Source organism: Fulmarus glacialis, unplaced genomic scaffold, assembly GCF_000690835.1.
Source record: "Fulmarus glacialis isolate BGI_N327 unplaced genomic scaffold, ASM69083v1 scaffold7739, whole genome shotgun sequence".
Classification (NCBI taxonomy): domain Eukaryota; kingdom Metazoa; phylum Chordata; class Aves; order Procellariiformes; family Procellariidae; genus Fulmarus; species Fulmarus glacialis.
This window is the reverse complement of record NW_009235140.1, coordinates 3,629-21,631: the sequence shown is the minus strand read 5'-3', so window position 1 is coordinate 21,631 and position 18,003 is coordinate 3,629. Positions and strand designations below refer to the sequence as shown.

Genomic DNA, 18,003 nt, shown 5'->3' with positions numbered 1-18,003 from the left:
GACAAACAGCAAGAGGAAAGGCTTGGTTCCCTCCTCCTGCTGCTCTTTTGGCTGGTTAGGAGCAAGAGGAAAGACAGTCTGCCTGTGGATTGTACCATTTTAGGCACCTAGCTGTCCTGGTGAAGAGCTTGTCTCCTCTCCTAAAGATGCACAGTAACACTCGTACCTTCAAACCGGGTACGTATCTGATTCCTCAGCCCCTCACCTTCCATGGGAAGGTAACTCCACACGCACTTCTTTCAGGCAAGGCATTCCAGTCTGCTGGAAAACAACCCCCATCTCCCCCAAGCCTACGCCAAACAACATTTGCTGCACTCTCCAATTTTTCCTTCTGTTTCTTTACCATCTTTGTACTTAACCACATCAGAGACAAGACCATACAAAACTCTTTCATCATCAACCCCTACTGATTTTTTTTTTTATTATTCTGGGACCTCTTTGCACACTGTTCTAATGACACAATCCTGACTCTGCACATTTGCCTTTATAACGAGACTCCAATTTGAATTTAGCTCCTCCTCTACCTCACACAGGAATTTATTCCCCATCCCCGTATTATTTTAGTCAATATAATTACACTAGAGGGAAATTTATCAATCTGGGTGCTTTTCAGCTTGGTGAAGGATACAGGCCAGCAGCATGCCATCTGTGGTGGAATGCAGCTAAAGCCACTTGATATTCTTACATGAAGTGGGCACCTGAACTAGAGGTACGGTTTCAGCTGGCAGAATCGACAGAACCAAATTCACCGAGCTGCTCCCATGGCATCCATTCTGCTCTGCAGTTCCAGCCACACTAAATCACATTTTGAAAATGAAGCAGTTCTCCTCTCCGCAGAAGAGAGCTGCTCTCCAGGAGCAGTGCTGCCCCTTGCTGGGAGACTGTTTTGCATTCTGGGCAGACACCTCTGCTACTTCACGGCGCAGCATGCAGGCTCACACGGTACATCTTAGTGTCTCACTCAAATCCAGAACTCTAGAGTCACTTCTCTCCCTCCTGATCGAAAAGGGCTGCATGAATGATATTTGTCAGCCTGTAAAGCTCATGATTCCTCTTCATGGAGAGGATTTTTGAAAGCTGCCATAAATCAGCAAGCTAGGATCAGAGTGCTATCTTATTTCTATGGACATATGAAGCAGGGGGTCCCCTGACAGACACAAGATTGCAGAAGTTTTCACTCTATTTGCTGTACAGAGAGAGCCAGTTTATATCCCAGACCTCGTGAAGTAAATGAGCGGTTTAGACATGGATTTAATCCAGCATGACACAACTGAGAGTGCAACGCTGAGTGTTATACACAGATACAAAAGCAGAGATGCTTGAAGGAATGTACACTACAGGATTGTTCCAAGCATTATGTCGAGACAGTTAAGGGAAGACCACCACATTTCTCCTTGTGCACTTCCTTACCTCTGCCCTCCCCCACCAAACTCAACCCCCTAATAAGCATAGCTGCTGCAACATGTACAATGAGAACCAAAACCAGAAACTGTGGCCCCATGTCCTGCCAAAAAGCAGCTTCAGGCCACATGTTCAGCTCTTGTGGTCAGGTTGCAGAGAGACGCAGCTCTGCAATTCCTTGCACAGACAGCACCAAAGTAGTGATGCAAGAAGAGAGCAGCCAGAAGCCGCTGCTCCACTTCGAACCGCTGATGAAGATCTGTGGGGATTTGACACTTCCCCTGCCTCCAGAGCCAGCCCTTTGCATAGATCTGACAAACACGCTCAGTATGTGTGAACTATGGAGTAACATCAGCCTTGGACGGTACGGCACCCCTGCTCTGTCCCCTGCCCCCAGCTCCACAACAGCATCCTTCCATTTTAGACCATAATGGAAAGGCCACTGAAATGGAGGCCTGTGAAACAATGGCGCTGCTACAGAGCACCTTCAAAACGCAATGCTTGCTGATTTTAACACGATCTGCAATAACCACATTACCCAGAGCACAACGCTTGAAACAAAACCAAGTGACTTGAGGCTGATTCGTAAGGGGAGCAGCTCTAGAGGCTCCTGCCACCAACTGTTGTGCCTCTTCCCTGCCTCCTCTGTAGGGTTGGTTCAGCTCTTTGTTTCAGCTGTTGAGCTTGCATATTTTTATTTCCGAAGCCTTCACACAGTTTCCCTGTCAGAACACAGCAATTCAGCTGCTGTGACCAGAAGCAGGGCAGGGGATTTTGACAGAGGCATGGGGCCAGGCACCTAACAGCAGGAATTGGTTCAACAGGTATCCCAAGGTAAGCTGACGTCCCCTGTGAATGAAAGCTCTCGGACACTCACTGGTATTCTTCAGGTCATAATAATAAAACCAAAGTGATCAAACCAGCAAAGCAAAATCATTGCTGAAGACTACAGCATGGGTTTTTTGACTCAAGTGGCCTAAATTCATATGCAAGGTTTCACATGAAGATATAAATCCTGGTATCTTCTTAATTTGATCCTTCACTTACTGATTAGTACAATACTACAGTTTCAGGATCCACAAAAAAATAGAATGGAGTAAGAAGTGCTTTATGTTTTGGCAGAAGTATATGTGATCAACACAGACTCTCTCAAAAGAAACCAGTACTTCCCCCCATGCAACCTCTGAGCACGCTGCAGTGCAGTTACTCTGTCCAAATGAACTTTCCAATGGGAACAGTCCTCCAACACTTGAACTCATCCAGATTTTGGCCCTAGCATAGTCATAAAACACGCATGCCCTCATCTCCCCCCATGTTTTAGGTCAACTGTATAAGGTACAAAAAATTTGTACCTTATTTAAGGTACTACTTCCTCTCAGCTGCGCAAGTCTACAGTATCACAGGCTGTATACGACAGGTGAAACGAGAACACAAGGAGAGCGTGCACATAAAATCCAGAGGACTTCTATTTTCCCTTAAGTGCTTCTATGTACACACAATCCTTTACGGATGTTCCCAAAGCATGCTCAGTTGTTTTCTGTACTGAAAATGGGCATGATTGCTTAATACTTAGGAGTAAGGACACATTTAGAGCTCCAGGAAGCTGCTCTACAAACATTCGAATAAGGAATATTTTGCCTCTGAAACAGATGTGTTTTAGTGAAGTGAATTTTGACAGGTCCCTGTTAGCATACCATGGTTTGGCTAAAAGTCCTGAAAGCCTGACTTAAAATTACTGTTCCTTGGCTTCAGAAAAAAAGATCAAAGACTTGGGATTTAAAATAAGACTTGTTTCTTTACATACACAGTTTCTACTGTACAACTGACACATAGTAATGTGTTACTTCATGATAGTTTGTTATGTCAAAGATCTAAATAAAGGAAAACCATAATGTTGCTTTGATAGGGGCTGTAAGCGGTGTGAAGACATCAAAAAATATCTCTGGAGTTTTAGGAGGCCAAATGAAAAGATCACGTAACGACAGCAGCTCTGTCTATGCCAAACCAAAGATACTTTTGGAAAGAAGGCATGATGGCAAGGTGACAAAGGCATCTGATGTGAGAGGTGATCCAGCTCCTTGGTTCTAGGAACGAGCACACAGTAAGTCATGTTACTGCCCACCCCTACAAGCTTAAGGCATTAGGTAACCTTTAGAATCATAGAATCATTTAGGTTGGAAAGACCTTTAAGGTCGAGTCCAACCGTAAACACTGCCATGTCCCTAAGTGCCACATCTACGTCTTTAAGTCCATGTGAACCGTCACCTGACTTCTCAAAAACAACTGCTTCAAAACCCGTCTGCTGTGGTGCAATACAAACATATTACCTTCCAGGCTAGAGGAGAGAGAAGATGGCCTCCTATTAAAGTAACTCTGCCAAAAGACACTATGCTAAACTGAACAGCTGGGCCAGCTGCGAACATGGTGGAGGTCCCTGCACCTGCCAGATGGGGCCAAGCAGCCTGAGGGCAGAAGATGATAATGATGGAGTCTCCATACGCAGAGAGCTTCTCAACCATCTCAACAACACTTCACTTGTGTTTTTTCCTGTAGGATGAGACAGAACTATCACAGAAGAAAAGCATTTGCAGTTTTGGGCAAAGACATTGAAGCAGAGCCATGGCCAGCCTGCTGAAGCAAGGATATTCTTGGGGCTTGCTCTCTCCTGAGAGAGCATGGCAGAGCAGAGTGCAGCTGGGGAAATCCTCTACAGTTTCACCCATGTTAGAGAAGAAAATTCTATTGCTTCAAAGGGAACTACGGCATAAAGTATGGAGTGAATATGAAGGGCTTCCACATCCCTTGAAGGAATCTGCAATCTCACATGCTGATCTTTGCACAGCTTAGGTAGTGGAGACAGGATTTTGCACACTCAGAGATGTGCTATTCTCAGAGAACCTGCTATTCCTTGGTCGATAGGAAGAGCTACCTCATCTGTGGGAGGTTTTGGCAATATGTCCATAACCCCATGCACGAGTTTTTCTGTTTCCTCGAAGGAAAGATGCAGATGCAGGTCATCCATACTGAAGAGTGAATACCTCATCACAGGGAAATACTGGAAAACACAGGGCTTTCTCTGTATCTCTACGCTATTACAGTGTACTATTATTAGCAGGCATAATACACTCGATGCTTCCAAGAAGCCAGGAGCTCCTGAACATGCACAGCAGTGGCCGTATCTGTGCTTATGCAGTGAGTCTTGCCATTACAGTGAGGATGGGCAACAGCATAGTGCCTTCCGTAGCGAGAAGAGAGAATAAAGAGAAAACAAAGCTGTCCACACAGTCTGAAAACTTGGAGGGCACCCCCGCAGCACGGCAGGGAACAGTGGCAATCTATCTATGCTAACACAAGCTCAGAAGCCAAAACCGAGAGCTCTCTCAATACCAGCTGGTGGATTCTGAGCGTCCATAAATTTGTCAGATGTCTTTACTGCACAGATAAATTGGTGTTCAGAGCTACTAAAGCTGAAGAGCTGTACCAGAAAAGCTTGCTGTTGAATACTAAACAGGACAATCTGCAACAAGCCATATCCCCAATTACTTTCAAAGGCTGAGCATTTACCAGCCACAGCTGGCTGCTGGGAAAAGGCCTGCCACTTCATACTGTCCCTCTGTATAAAAAAGTACATCCTTATGCACTTGTTCGTGACAGCGCTGCACAAGAGAACGGCACTGAAACCACAGGATAGGAAACACAGCTACATCCTGAAAAGTAGAGCAGTACAGTCCATCCTCCTCCCTCCATCCAGGAGGACAAGACCCAGAAAGGACCTGCCTGAGATACCCTCAAAGACAGACACAGGCAGCCACGTAAAGTACAGGAACTACAACAGTCAGAGCCCCAAATGGCTGTCAACCCTTCTCAGCCCACAAGGAGGGTAGTTTGTACACAAGCACAGTGAGGAGGGAAAAACCCACAACACTAAGATCGTACACACTGTAGCTTTATTAAAGACAAAGTTGTACAGACACCTGGAATCCAAGGAAGGCAGGGGCCAACACAAAACTCCATGAGAGGACTGGAAGCTGCATACATGGGAAAGTGTTGCAGAGAGGAACTTGGTTTTAAAGTGCTCCTAATGTGAACGTGGTCTCCAGGATATATGATCTGTCATTTAGCACAAATGACTCAGAAAAGCAATCAATGCAATAATGTCAGCACACTGTGAAAAGCCTTTAAGTTTTATGCTGGAGATGCAAAAAGGGTGAGCACATTTGTAAAAATGTTACAGAGGGAAGGATTCTGCACTTCAAAAAGGCTGTGAGAATGTTTTATGGACGAATGTGTTTGTTGCCTCGCCTGTTGAACAGGCCTTATAACCCTGAACCAAGGTTGATCAGTCACAAACACTGACTTAAAACAGATTTGTACTTCCTGTTTCCTAAGCCACCACATCACAGATGAAGAAAGATTGGCAAGAATGCCTTTTGCTTCCAAGAGACAATGCACTACTGCCCTGAAATCAAGCAAGACCAGCCAAAAGCCTACTGCCCGCACAGCTGGGAAAACTGGCAAGCACTGGTATCGATGACCATGGACTAATTCCAGCTAAGTGCTTTTTTAGCCCTTGGCAGGCTATTTTGGCTACAAACAAGAATCAATTGCTTCACATAGATCAGCGCTGAAGATATTTCCCCAGTATCTGAAAGGCGAGCCCCTCCAGACTGAAGAACTCTGCTGATGAGCGGGTGATCTGGTCGTGCCTCAAGAGGAAACTCCATGTGTGCTACAGCATCTTGTGAGCTCGTGGATGATCACTTCAGCTCTCAGCAAGTGCCTGAGATCTGCGTGCCCTTATTCGTGGCTGACACAGTAGAGTGGGCCACGCAATCTTCACTGTGCAAAGCACTAAACACAGCAAGAGGAGATTATTCTTCCTGTGGTGCATTAGCACCAGCCTTGATGGTGAGCCAAGTTGTCTTCTGTATAATTAGCACAACAGGCAAGATGCACCTCTGTGCCACAGCATGTATTAGAGACATCTCACATCAACCCACAGCACGTTCTTTGTACCAAACCAAAGAATATAAGTCCTTGTAGGATCTGCTCCTAATCAAACTCCATAGGGTTGGTGCCAAGCCCTCTTTGTGAGGAAGCCACTAGCTGGCCACAAATCCACCCTTCAGAGGGGTTTACCCAAGGGACTGCATCACTCCTGAAAGAAAAGAAAAGGTCTCAGTTTAGCACAGTTTGCTGCACACCTCCAGAAACATCCCCTCCCCATGCAGAGCAGCTCAGCTCCTCAGCCCTACCTAAAGCTGGAAGCTGCAGCACGACAGCCCCTGTGGCATGCACGGGGGCAAGCGCAGTATTTCACCAGTGCTTCTGACCTCCAAGAGCTTTACTAGCCCAAACCCCACCCAGACATACAGCTACAGTGAGGGAGCTAAGACTCAGTTATATGTGGGCCAGACAAATGCATAGCCATGCCTACTACCACAACAGGAGCTCTGCTTTAAGGGAGAGGAGATCTCACTGCCTTGGGACGCACTCCAGCTATGGAAAATGGAGAACTTATCCCTAGTATGGAGAGGTGCACCACTCAAAAATCTGTACCAATTTTTCCATCATGAAGTGTAAAATCCTGGACTTTAGATTATGAGTTTTAGCAAAATGCAACACTACAGAATACAATTCTAAATTTCAGAGGCTTCCTGAAATATTCCTGAAACCAATGATTCACTGTTCTGATATACAAGATAGACTGCACTTGGAGGAAAAAAAAAAAGCACCTTTTAAAGGATTATCTAAGGGGCTTATTAATATTTAACTGGGCACCAATGTGGCAGAGCTTAGTGAGAACAAGCAAGATAATCCAGTTTCTTCTAGGACTTGGCCAAGGCAAGTTTAACAAAGTTTAAGTTTAACAAAGGGAGGGATAAAGGGGCAGTTCCAAGCACCACATAATGGCCAGGTCTGGAGAAATGAAACAAACAATAAATGCTAGTGCAAGAAGGCGGCTAAGCAAGCAATAAAGTATGTTTAATGCCAATAGTACTTGCTAAAACAAAAGCTTTTCAAAATGGAAGAGGCAGGTGCCTTTAAGTAGCTGCTAGGTTTTTTCAGGTTACACTACATTTCCACCACTGGAGGATGCCTCCTTTAGCATCAGCCACCTGTATCCATGTGGTCCTCTGGCCCCAAGCATTACCTGCTGCTCAGAGAGCTCCTCCCTGCTCCAGTTATTCCATTTTCCACAGGGGCTTTGCTCCTCAGGGGTGCAGCATTGTGTTCCCGCATCCCCACCCAGGGTTCAAAAGCGAGTATTCAGAAGGGTCAGGAGAGGGTTAACAAACCCAAATCTCCCAATTTCTGAAGTGCTGCACTAATTTACAGGGTACCTAAAGGGGCTGGGGTAGACCTCACTGCTCCTTCTGATTGCAATCCAGCTCACCTGGTCCCTCCAGGTCCGCTTCACAGAGCTCGTCTCTGCACATGCTGCTCTCCATCTCGGTCAGTGTGTCCATTCTCCACCAGGCTCTCCCAGCTCAGCAAAAACTCCTCTCGGTTCCCCAGATGGGCTTGTAGAGTAAGCTAGAAAAGCTTCATGGGCTGCCAGCAATTTCTCAGGCTCGCTTTCCCTGAACAGCTTTTCCCAACTGCTGGTACTAACACTAACATGAATCCTGGTTGGAAAACACATGTTCCAAGCTTGTCCCACTGCAGACTGCGTCCAGGAGAACAATTTGAACAGAAGGCTCAGAGTACACTTCATGTTTTCACTTATTACTTGGACATCATTGCAGCATCTTTTAAGGGTGAATGACTCATCATAAGCAGCCCTTTAAGATAAAGATAGCTCTGTGTGGTCTCTTCTCCAGGGCACATGTGTGCGTTCATCCAAAGAGTTCTGTGCACATCAGACACTCAAGATGATATCTCAGACTTTTTTTATGTTTGACATTAGTCAGGAAAGTAGAGATAAAGCTTGATGAGAATCAGGCAGGAGGTAAGTTTAAAATATGATCAAAATCAAACCAGGACAAGGTGTGTTCATGTTAGATTCCTCGAAGGTCAAAAGGTATCGGTTTCAAGTTTCTGGCAGTCAGCACCAACACAAGCACACGGACATAACAGGAGAATGACAGACACGGTGCCACAAGTAGCCTGGTGCTGTTACACGCTACACTAACAGCTCCACAGAGGGAGGCCCACACTGTAAAGCCACTTGAAAGCCTTGACCCCAGTGAGCAGAGACAAGCACCTTCAGATGGGACGGGGGGAGCTCACAATCCCTTCTCAGAGAGCTGCTGACAAGTCATCACCGCTAGTATCTACCGAAGCAGCAGTACATCCACGGCTCTGCCTCTGCATGAGGCAGCAAGAGGCACCAGGAGACACTGCAGACTAAAGCAGTTAATGGTCTTTGAGAAGATTCCACTGTCACCTCAGGATTTATTCTTTGTAATAATTAATAGAACAGACATGACCAAACACACTTGAAAAGGCAAGCTGAAAGATAAGCCAACAATCTAATACAGTTCTTTCTGCCAAGGTTTACACATTACGTTGGAAGAAGCCCTCTTCCCCCTACAAATGGATTTGATGCTTTCAGTCTGAACATACAGGCATCAATTCAAAAATTTAACTGATGGAAATTACAAGTTAATGTTGTGTAGGGTAATACTAAAAAGTCTGACTTTGATATTTTATCATTGTCTGTAAATATCTGCCTTTTTGATTTAAATAGAATTACCATGCCACTTCTTAAGGTCTCTCCTTTCACTATCTTGTTGAAAATCTAGACACTGTTTCAGTCTTTGGGCTTCAGAGACAAAATAATCTAAAGAATAAACAGCTTGAATGCATACTAAAATCACAGCAGGTATACTAAGAAGTGTTTCGTGCTCAGCACAACCTTCAGTGAAAATACGCTCCCCTTAGCACATACACAGCGTGTAAAAAGAAAGGGCTTTATAAAAAGAAGTTGAGCTGCTTTTTCCAAGAAAAACCAACCATGTATTCTCCCCCAAAACAGAAAGAGTCTTGTGAAAGATCATACAGAGGAATCATCATGTTGAAGTTGCTGAGATAAGCTTTATGAAAAGCGTCATCTTTTTGTGAAACTGATCGAACCTCACTTATTTCGAGTTAATTGCGTGTCATCTGTTACGGCTGCTATTGTTCTCCAACAGCTGCAGGCATTCTTCTCTCAAACACACTCAACATGCATACTCATGATTAATGTTATTTTTAACATTTCTGGACAGCACTTAAAAATATACAACCCACTCAGACAGGCTTAGCACGCACTCTTCTGAGCCAGGCTGCCGTCATCCCATTGAGCTGACACAGCAACACAGCCAGTGGGCCCAGGTGTATCCGAGAGACATTAGTAACTCAGCAAATCTGCTTTTAATTCTTATGAATATTTACATACACACTCCACCATAAAAGCATTGTTCAGTCCATGACTGGCCTATAGTTTCAAACAGGCTTAGCTTTTCAGAAGTTAATATGAATTCAATTTCACACACTTCTCTATAGAATGACCTAATGTGAAAAGCTGGATTAAATTTACTACAGCTTCTAGTTACCCAATTTCAAGAAGAAGTTTTCACAATTCAGGAAGCTTTTATTGTCCTAGATGTATCTATCTTGCATAAGAAGGATCAGAAAGCTGTTTAAATTAGCAGCTGCATTTGCAGCCTCAGGACACAATGCAAAACAAAGTCTTTGGAGTATCCACGTAACCTAGAATAATGCTACACTGCTTAAATTACCGATGATGACTGGACAGGGTTAAACAACAGCTTTAAATAGCTCATAAAATATGAGCTAATTTTAACTTCATTCTTTCCCTCCCCACAATTGCCAGAAAGACTTAAAAAAATCCCAAAACTTTGCAGCTGAGGAGACAGACTGAAACAGAATGCAGCTTTTAGAGGGACAGCAGAAAACTGCAACCCCCATATTATGTGCGACCACCAGCAGACACCAGGGCTTCTGCACGTAACTTCAGACACTGCGTCTCATCCTGAGTAGCCTTTGAAATGGGGAATGGGAAGGAGCAGACAACAGTTCTCTTAATGAGGGCAGTAAGTCCTAACAACGTACATGAGAAGAGACTTATGAAGAGATTCCCAGGTCAAGTTGATTTATCACTGAAAAATGATGTATTTCAGAAAAAAACAACTGATAAATCACATCAGCACAGGCAAAAAATGAGTATGTTGCAATTATTGGGTTGCAGTCAGTGTTGTGGCTGACGACAGCCATGCTGTACTATGCTTAGAAAAGAGGAAAGGAAGCAAGAAAGACTGACTGTGCCCCTTAAGCCCTTCTTGTTGAGCCAGACCAGATTACGTGACACAGGGGTGTTCTTCCGTTCAAAGGTTCACGAGAAGGTTGTGAAATCCCCTTTGACAGCTTCCAGAAACAAAAATATACTTGAGAAATACCCAACTGCCCCAGTTTCTCTCCCCAGCTACTAAACACATAGGAAGCCTTTATATAATGTATTGGCACCAAGAATTCCAGCTGCTTCACATGCAACCCATACTGGTAATAAGAAAAAGCACTGACGAAGGTAGAAGCCTCTGCTTCTCTGCTTTCCTAGGTTTAAAAAAGACACAGAAAACAGTCCTGCCATTCTCCCTTTCTTTGGAAAATGACAGAAATTCACTCTGTTCACCATCATCAGAGCAGAAGAAACTTCAGATGGTCCCCTCTCATTTCCAGGTATTCCCTACTAGTATAATCCAAACCAATCCCCAGGACTCACCCCGCATTTCCTACCATCGCACATCTTTGTTCCAGTACAACTCTCTCACAAAGCAGCCTTGCAAAATATTTCTTTCTTCAGAATCCTATATATACTGATCAGAAGTACAGCAAAACTTCATTGTTTGAACAAGGAAGAGCATCCAGAACCAGTATTTGGGTATTTGTTTGTAAAATTTACTTTTCCTTTTTTTAACCTGTCTTCATATCTAAGAAGGGTAAGTTTCATGTTACTGAAGGAGAAATGTTAGGATGTATCAGGTTTCCTGAGGACACTATTTGTGCACGACATGTTCCACAGTAAGACCATCTCAGAAACAAGATGCAGAACAATCCAAAAGGATTTTTTAATAATTTAAAAAATTTATTAGGGAATTAACCTGATGTCCCATGTCAGCATTGGCTTTACTCTTGATGGCTATTAGAACAGCTTTACTGCTTCTCCTACATCTATCTAGAGGCACTAGGAGACACTCTTTACCTCTGAAGTAGCAGTGAGCGCAGCCATCAGTTTTGAAGACAAGAGGACAAACTACAAAACTTGGTAGGCATTTTCATTCGAAAATACCTGCAATTATGGCACCAAAGACTTTAACCAAACCGCCTAAGAGAGTATCGGTGTGAAAAATACCCTTTTGTAAACCTGAAACCAGAAGCACTGGAAAAGCATTCTCACCTGAACTGTAATCTTTCAGTCGCAAGTCCTTCACAGGTGTCCCATCGGGCCCTCGGAAAGCGTTGAGAATCTACAGCAAAACCAAGATCCACTTCAATCTCCAAAATCAAACCTCAGAAAGTGAAGCACTTGCTAATGTACATTTCTCTCTCCCCAAGACTTCTTTTCTTTCTAGGTTAACTCTGGCACACTAAGTTCCAGAAGCACCTGAGAATTGTTTATTGAGTTTTGGGAAGTATTTTTGGGTTTTGTTTAAATAAGCGAGCACGATTTACGCCACAATTCAACTGTGCAAGGTTTACCACGCTGGTTTCAGCCAGACAGTTCACCTCTGATCCTTATTTAAAGTCAGAGATGTCTTACTGCTTTTAAGAAAATCAAAGGACATGGGGTGACTGTTCTGAGTCTTACCATCCTCTGATGGACAAAGTTTTTGTCATGAGTTCTTCAGTATCAAGCCTCAGAAGCTCTGATCATCACAGCTAAACTAGCTAGCAAAAACTGTGGCATGTAGGGGTTCTCATGTCTGGAACTGCCACCAAAAAAACCATCCTAATTCAAAGTGGAAGCTTTTGGAAAGGGAACTTCTTTCACCTTGTAGCCTGGATTTTTTTTTTTTTTTTTTTACTAAAATCAGCAGTAGCAGCAGACATCTTTTCCATCTTTATAAGATCTCTTTTAAGCAATTTCAAGTAACTAAGAACAAACAAGTTCACTTAGACACTGCACATCTTCCAAGCCAAAAATATAGTAACAAAGTAGTAACAATATTTGGTATGTATAAAGCAATGCTGGAAGTAAGGCATGTTAAAAAGAGTCTGGAGTCAAGGCTTTTAGCCACCAACACCCCACATCTGACTGCAGAAAAACTCATCACTTCCAGACCCCCCAAAAACCAGAATAATCAGATAAAAAAAAAACCATTGTAATCAATTCTAAATCTGGATTTTCCCTGGGGAAAATGGCAGACCGTCTGAACTACATTAACTACGCTTAAAAATGGTACATTTAGAAATCCTTGATAGAAGTTTTTGGATGAAAAACATCCCACTTACATCATCCTTTGTGGCAGTTTCAGGCACTCCTCCCAGCCGAATGAGCTTGCTCGGCTTCACATATTTGGGACAGGTCCGGTAATCTTGGTCCTTGAGTTCACACAATTAAGATGGTTTTTACAAATGAGAGATGCTAGCTCACAAGATACACAAAACAGTAACAAAAAAAAAGCAGGGTATAATTCAAAGGCAAAGGCCCATAAGCAGACTGGCTCAAATCTTTAAGCACGACACTGATTAAGATTCAGAGAGCTCTGGAGGACTAGCATTACTAGCTTCATATGCTTATTGAGCTGTACAATGAGATCTAGGTCCAGGAAAACAAAACAGGCAAATCACCTCTCTCTGCTTTCCAGCAGTGGGAGATTCAAATTCAGTAGTAGTTATTAACTCAGTAGTTACCATTACCTTCAGATTTCAAAGTTAACTCTGAAGGAAAAGAAAGCATGCATGAGAACAGCAGTACTGTTCTACACAGGTCCATCTAAGGCAGTAGCTTCTCTCTGGTAGTGCTCATAAGCGATGTCCAGGAGAAAATAAGAAAACAAGTTCTTCTATATACTACTTCCTCCATAACACCCTTCCTTCATCGGTCATTTTCAGCCCGGGGACTTTCTGAACCAAATCTGGTTTTACGTATTTAGCAATTCTCAATTGCTAAATTGCATTTCTCTTGAGAAGAAAGTATTTCTGAGATAGAAAGGGTGCCCATTAAAACAACCTGGAGCATGAGGATGATCTCAGAGAAGGACAATGAATTAGGATAGATGGGATATGAACAGAAGACTCCTTCCCAGCTCCTTCCATTCTTTGGCCAACACACATTTAACAGAAACATCAATTGACAAAACCACCTACCTGAAGGCTCTTATAGGGCCTAGCATCTTTGCTGGGTTTTCCTTCTGAAAAGGACTTGCCATGTTCATAATCAAACATCTGATGCCCCGGCAGCCGGTGATCCACATCGCGATACTCAATGTTTCGGTAGTCAGTATCTTGTCTTCCAAGGAAATCCAGGCCACCTTCACCCTTTAACCCAAGATCAGAATCGGATCTTTGCTGCTCCCCCCCAGAAAGCTGCTGCTGCTGCTGCTTGTTAGCAAAGGTCTGAGGTTGCTCCTCTTGGTCCTGAAGAGTGGGAAGAGGTCCACGGCTATTTTGGAAATTGTGTGAAGTGTCGTCTTCAAGACCCAATCCGAGGGATTCCTCTTCTCTGGCTGGTGCTTCTGTATGTTGAAATTCTCCTTTTTGGCTACCAAAGGGAGTTCTATCTAGACCAAGTGCAGACTCCTCTCTCTTGCTGGTGCTTAAACCAGAGCCCTCTCTTTCTGCTAAAGGTACAGTAGATTGGTTGCGCCTAAAATCTACAAGGCTTTGATCCACAGGAGGCATTTCCCTGTCTGAAAAGTCCATAGGAGGAGCCACATCTCTGCTTCTAAAATCCTGATCAGATCGGGACCTGTGCCTATTTCTGAAGTCTGACGATGGTGCATTTCTGTTTCTGAAGTCCAGATCAGAGGTGCCCACACCCCTGAAGTCCAAATCAGGTACATCCCTATTTCTGAAGTCTGAATAGGAATGCTCTCTGCCCCTGTAGTCTAACTCAGACACATCTCTTGCCCTAAAGTCTGAATGAGATCCATCTCGACCTCTGAAGTCTAGATCAAAAGACCCCCTTCCCCTGAAGTCTGATGGAGGTTCATCTCTGCCCCTGTAATCCATATTATGTGCTTCCCTATCCCTGTAGTTCATACGGAACGTCTCCCTGTTCCTGTAGTCCACTGAAGGAACGTCCCCACCCCTGAAGTCCATAGGTGGCCCTTCTCTCTCCCGGAAGTCTCCAGAGTACATATCCCTGCCCCTATACTCAGAAGAGGGTGGCTCCCTACCTCTGAAATCCATCTGAGACTCATCTCTGCCCTGGAAGTCAGATGATGGGAAATCTCTGCCCCTGAAATCATGGTGTCCCTCCCCACCTCTGAAGTCACTACGTGGTCCATCTCTAGCTCCAAAGCTGAAAGAAGGTTCCTCTCTGTTGGCAAACTGAGGATTGAGGAGGCCTGTGAGTGCCTGGATATCAAAAGGAAGTGATTCTCTGCCAGAGAAGTTGCCAGAGTGTCTTTCTTGAGCAAGACTATCAAGGGAAGGAGGATATTCCCTGTTCCACCCGGGAGCAAACCTTTCTTCTTGGCTCCCACTGTAGAAATAAAGACAGTATTATTCATAACGTGCTTAGAGTCTGAAATCTACACAGCAGCACATTCTTCTCTAAACTTTTATAGAGTTGTGTAACAGTCTAAGATCCGCAGAAGATATTGATGTTTGGCAGTTTAAGATGAGGCAGCATACGACAGATGTGAGAAAGTAAACTTGGGTGCTCCCATTTCAGCACAATTTCCAGAAGCACTCAACAGGGAATACCTGCAATATTAATGGGTTAATGATGGTAGCAATCCACATAGATCTGCACTGCACACAGCTCTGCAGCTGTTCAAGGTTCCACCAGCTGGTGTGTTTGTTCATTAGCATCACCAGCACATGCCTGTGAGGAACCACTTGAGCTTAAGCTCTCCGGGCAGTATTACAAACGGCTAACTTCACACATCATCCTGAGGCACATAAAAGCGGAGGTTACCAAACATGCTCTATTAACATACTACAGAGGCTCATTTACGCTTCCTTGTGCTGGAGTCTAAACTGGCAAAATGCTGAAAGCTATCAGTTCAGACTTTGAGGATGCCTCACAGGAATATGCCAACAATCAACATTCAAGATGATCCTGTGCTCGTGCCTCCAGACTGGCTGTCTTACACCGAGTTGACAACACTAGCTATGAGCTCTCCTGATATCCGCATAAAACCACTCAGGAAGAGGTTTCCTCTTAAGACAGTTTTTCAAAACCCGGTGAGTTTCTTTTTTTGAGATGGAGCTACCTGATTTTTCATTTAAGCAAGGCTCCAATACATCTTTTAAAAAATAGAATAATAAAATATCAACACATTTTAAGATAACACCAAATGCTACCCAAATCAGTGGACATTTCCTTAGCAACTACAGCAAGTCATGTTCTTCTTCAAGTTTCACTATAGAATCACTTTCCAACAGAATACAAGGTGACATTTGCACAGTTAATCAAATCATATACAGATTTCCTAAGCTACACACCCCTGTTTCACCACCATATAGAGCAGTAATTAAAACTTGGTTCAAGGTTAGAATTCCCCACCCAATACAGTACAGAATGATGTCAATAAAATCCACTTAAAAAAATCAGCAGAACAGCACTACTGATATCATCACAAACCACAATCACGCTCCTATCAATACCGTTAAGACATGTTCTGGAGAATACTGGTTTTCGTAGCTCAAATGTCATCAGCTTTCTCAACACATTACAGTCGGACAGTTATTTGAAGTATTCTTATCGCAGAAACCTAAGGTAGCCATGAGGAAGTACCTTTATCACGCTGATATTCACGTAACTGAGCTGGACACATGAGCAAAGGATGAAAGAATTATGCACAACAGGGCAAATCCCTAGCTCTTGGTGCCTCCATTTTTTTTTTTTTTTATACCCACAGCACTCTTGCAAACACAGGGCCTAGTAACAACCAGAGGAATATAAACTAAGAAAAATATCATGCTGTGCAGGTACAGTTGCATCCGAATCTTTAAAACAGTTCCAGTGACATTCAAAAATGTCTTATGAAGGATATATGATCTACTTAACCTCATGGAGAAAGCTAAACTCTCAAACTTTTCATAAAATCCTGCTTGCAATAAAGTGCCAGTATTTCTGAAGTTAAGGCAAGCACTTGAAGAGAATCAACATCACACTATTTGGCACTTCTCTTCTAGGTCTTAAGAGCGCATAGCACCAAAATCCATATGGCATATCATCACCTTAGCTTACAACAGCTAAACTAAGTATTGCTAGAAAAGGTGGTGTGGAGAAGGAATAGAAATACTAAAAGCAGCTGTTGTTTTAAAAAAAAGAAATGAAAAAACTTCACAGAAATGCAGAAAGTTACACTTTCACTTAATTTGCCTATCCTTTGGCAATCACACCTAGCTCCACATGGACCTCAGAGCTTTTACCAAAACAGTCTGCTTACAGGAGGATGTGCAGAAATACTGACAAACAAAAAGTTCCTATGGCTTATTGTATTTAAGCATGTTGCTGAAACAAACTGTACATTCAAGTGCTTACCGAAAAGACCCCATTCTGTTGCCTTGTCGATGGTCTCCCCACATTTTAATCTTGTCTGGTAGGTTTCCAGAAATGGATAGTTCACTCTAAGAACACCAAGACAGCACAACCTGTTGAATAAATAACATGACAATAAGCCACATATCACGTAAGAAAAACACTGCTGGTTAGGAGAATAGGTGTGCGGAACATCTGATCAGGATCCACAAACATACAGGACCACACTGAGGCATGAATGAATTTAATTGTTGCATTTCTCCATGTTCAAATTTGCAAGCGTCAAATGACTTCTGAAATCAAACTGTCAATATGGGTGGGCAAACAATTTGATATCTGCTTTGATTAACATAAAGCTTTCCAACATAGTGTGCTGTCTGACACTATTCGGAGTGCAGCTAGAAACGTGAGAACACCACGATCCATAAACAACAAGGACCGTTGCCGAACAACAGTTTGCAATTAATGTTTAATCCAAACTATTCTTGCCAAAAGCTCTTTGCTGTTCAAGGAAACGATCACTACTATTGGTCTACTATGCTTACTCTGCCCTCAGAAGTATGTAGATAACAGACTAGGCTTTGCCAATAAATCATCACAGGCACTGTTCTCCAACACTGCCCTCATCAAGCTGAGTGCCGCAAATAACACTTGCCTCAACAGAGATCTAAAATTTCATCCACTTCCTCCCACCAACGGAGAATGTGAGGCTTTCCTGGCGATTGCCAAAGCCACGACTTGAAACGGGAAGTACTTCCGTCTTTCCCAAAAAAAGGTTGCAGCAGACCATAGAGCAAAATGAGGTAACTAGCAACCTGATGGTCTCAAACCTGCTCTGGATAGTCCAGTTGCAGTGGTTCAGGAGGGCTGCCGTGCCACCAGACCAAGGTTAGGAGACCTGGGGCTCGCGTGCTTCTACAAAGCAGCTCAAAAGCAGG

At 43.5% G+C, this 18,003-nt stretch overlaps 1 protein-coding gene across 1 annotated transcript in view; it reads right to left on the bottom strand.

Moving 5' to 3' along the window:
• The window catches only part of LOC104082683 (RNA-binding protein 6-like), a 54,423-nt gene extending 37,242 nt beyond the window's left edge, over window positions 1–17,181 (bottom strand). Inside the window, 4 exon segments of the mRNA XM_009585900.1 lie at window positions 11,804–11,873; window positions 12,859–12,948; window positions 13,717–15,055; window positions 17,069–17,181. Coding sequence (XP_009584195.1) covers window positions 11,804–11,873; window positions 12,859–12,948; window positions 13,717–15,055; window positions 17,069–17,112 — 1,543 coding nt within the window. The 5' untranslated portion in view covers window positions 17,113–17,181.
• Between the last annotated feature and the right edge of the window lie 822 nt (window positions 17,182–18,003).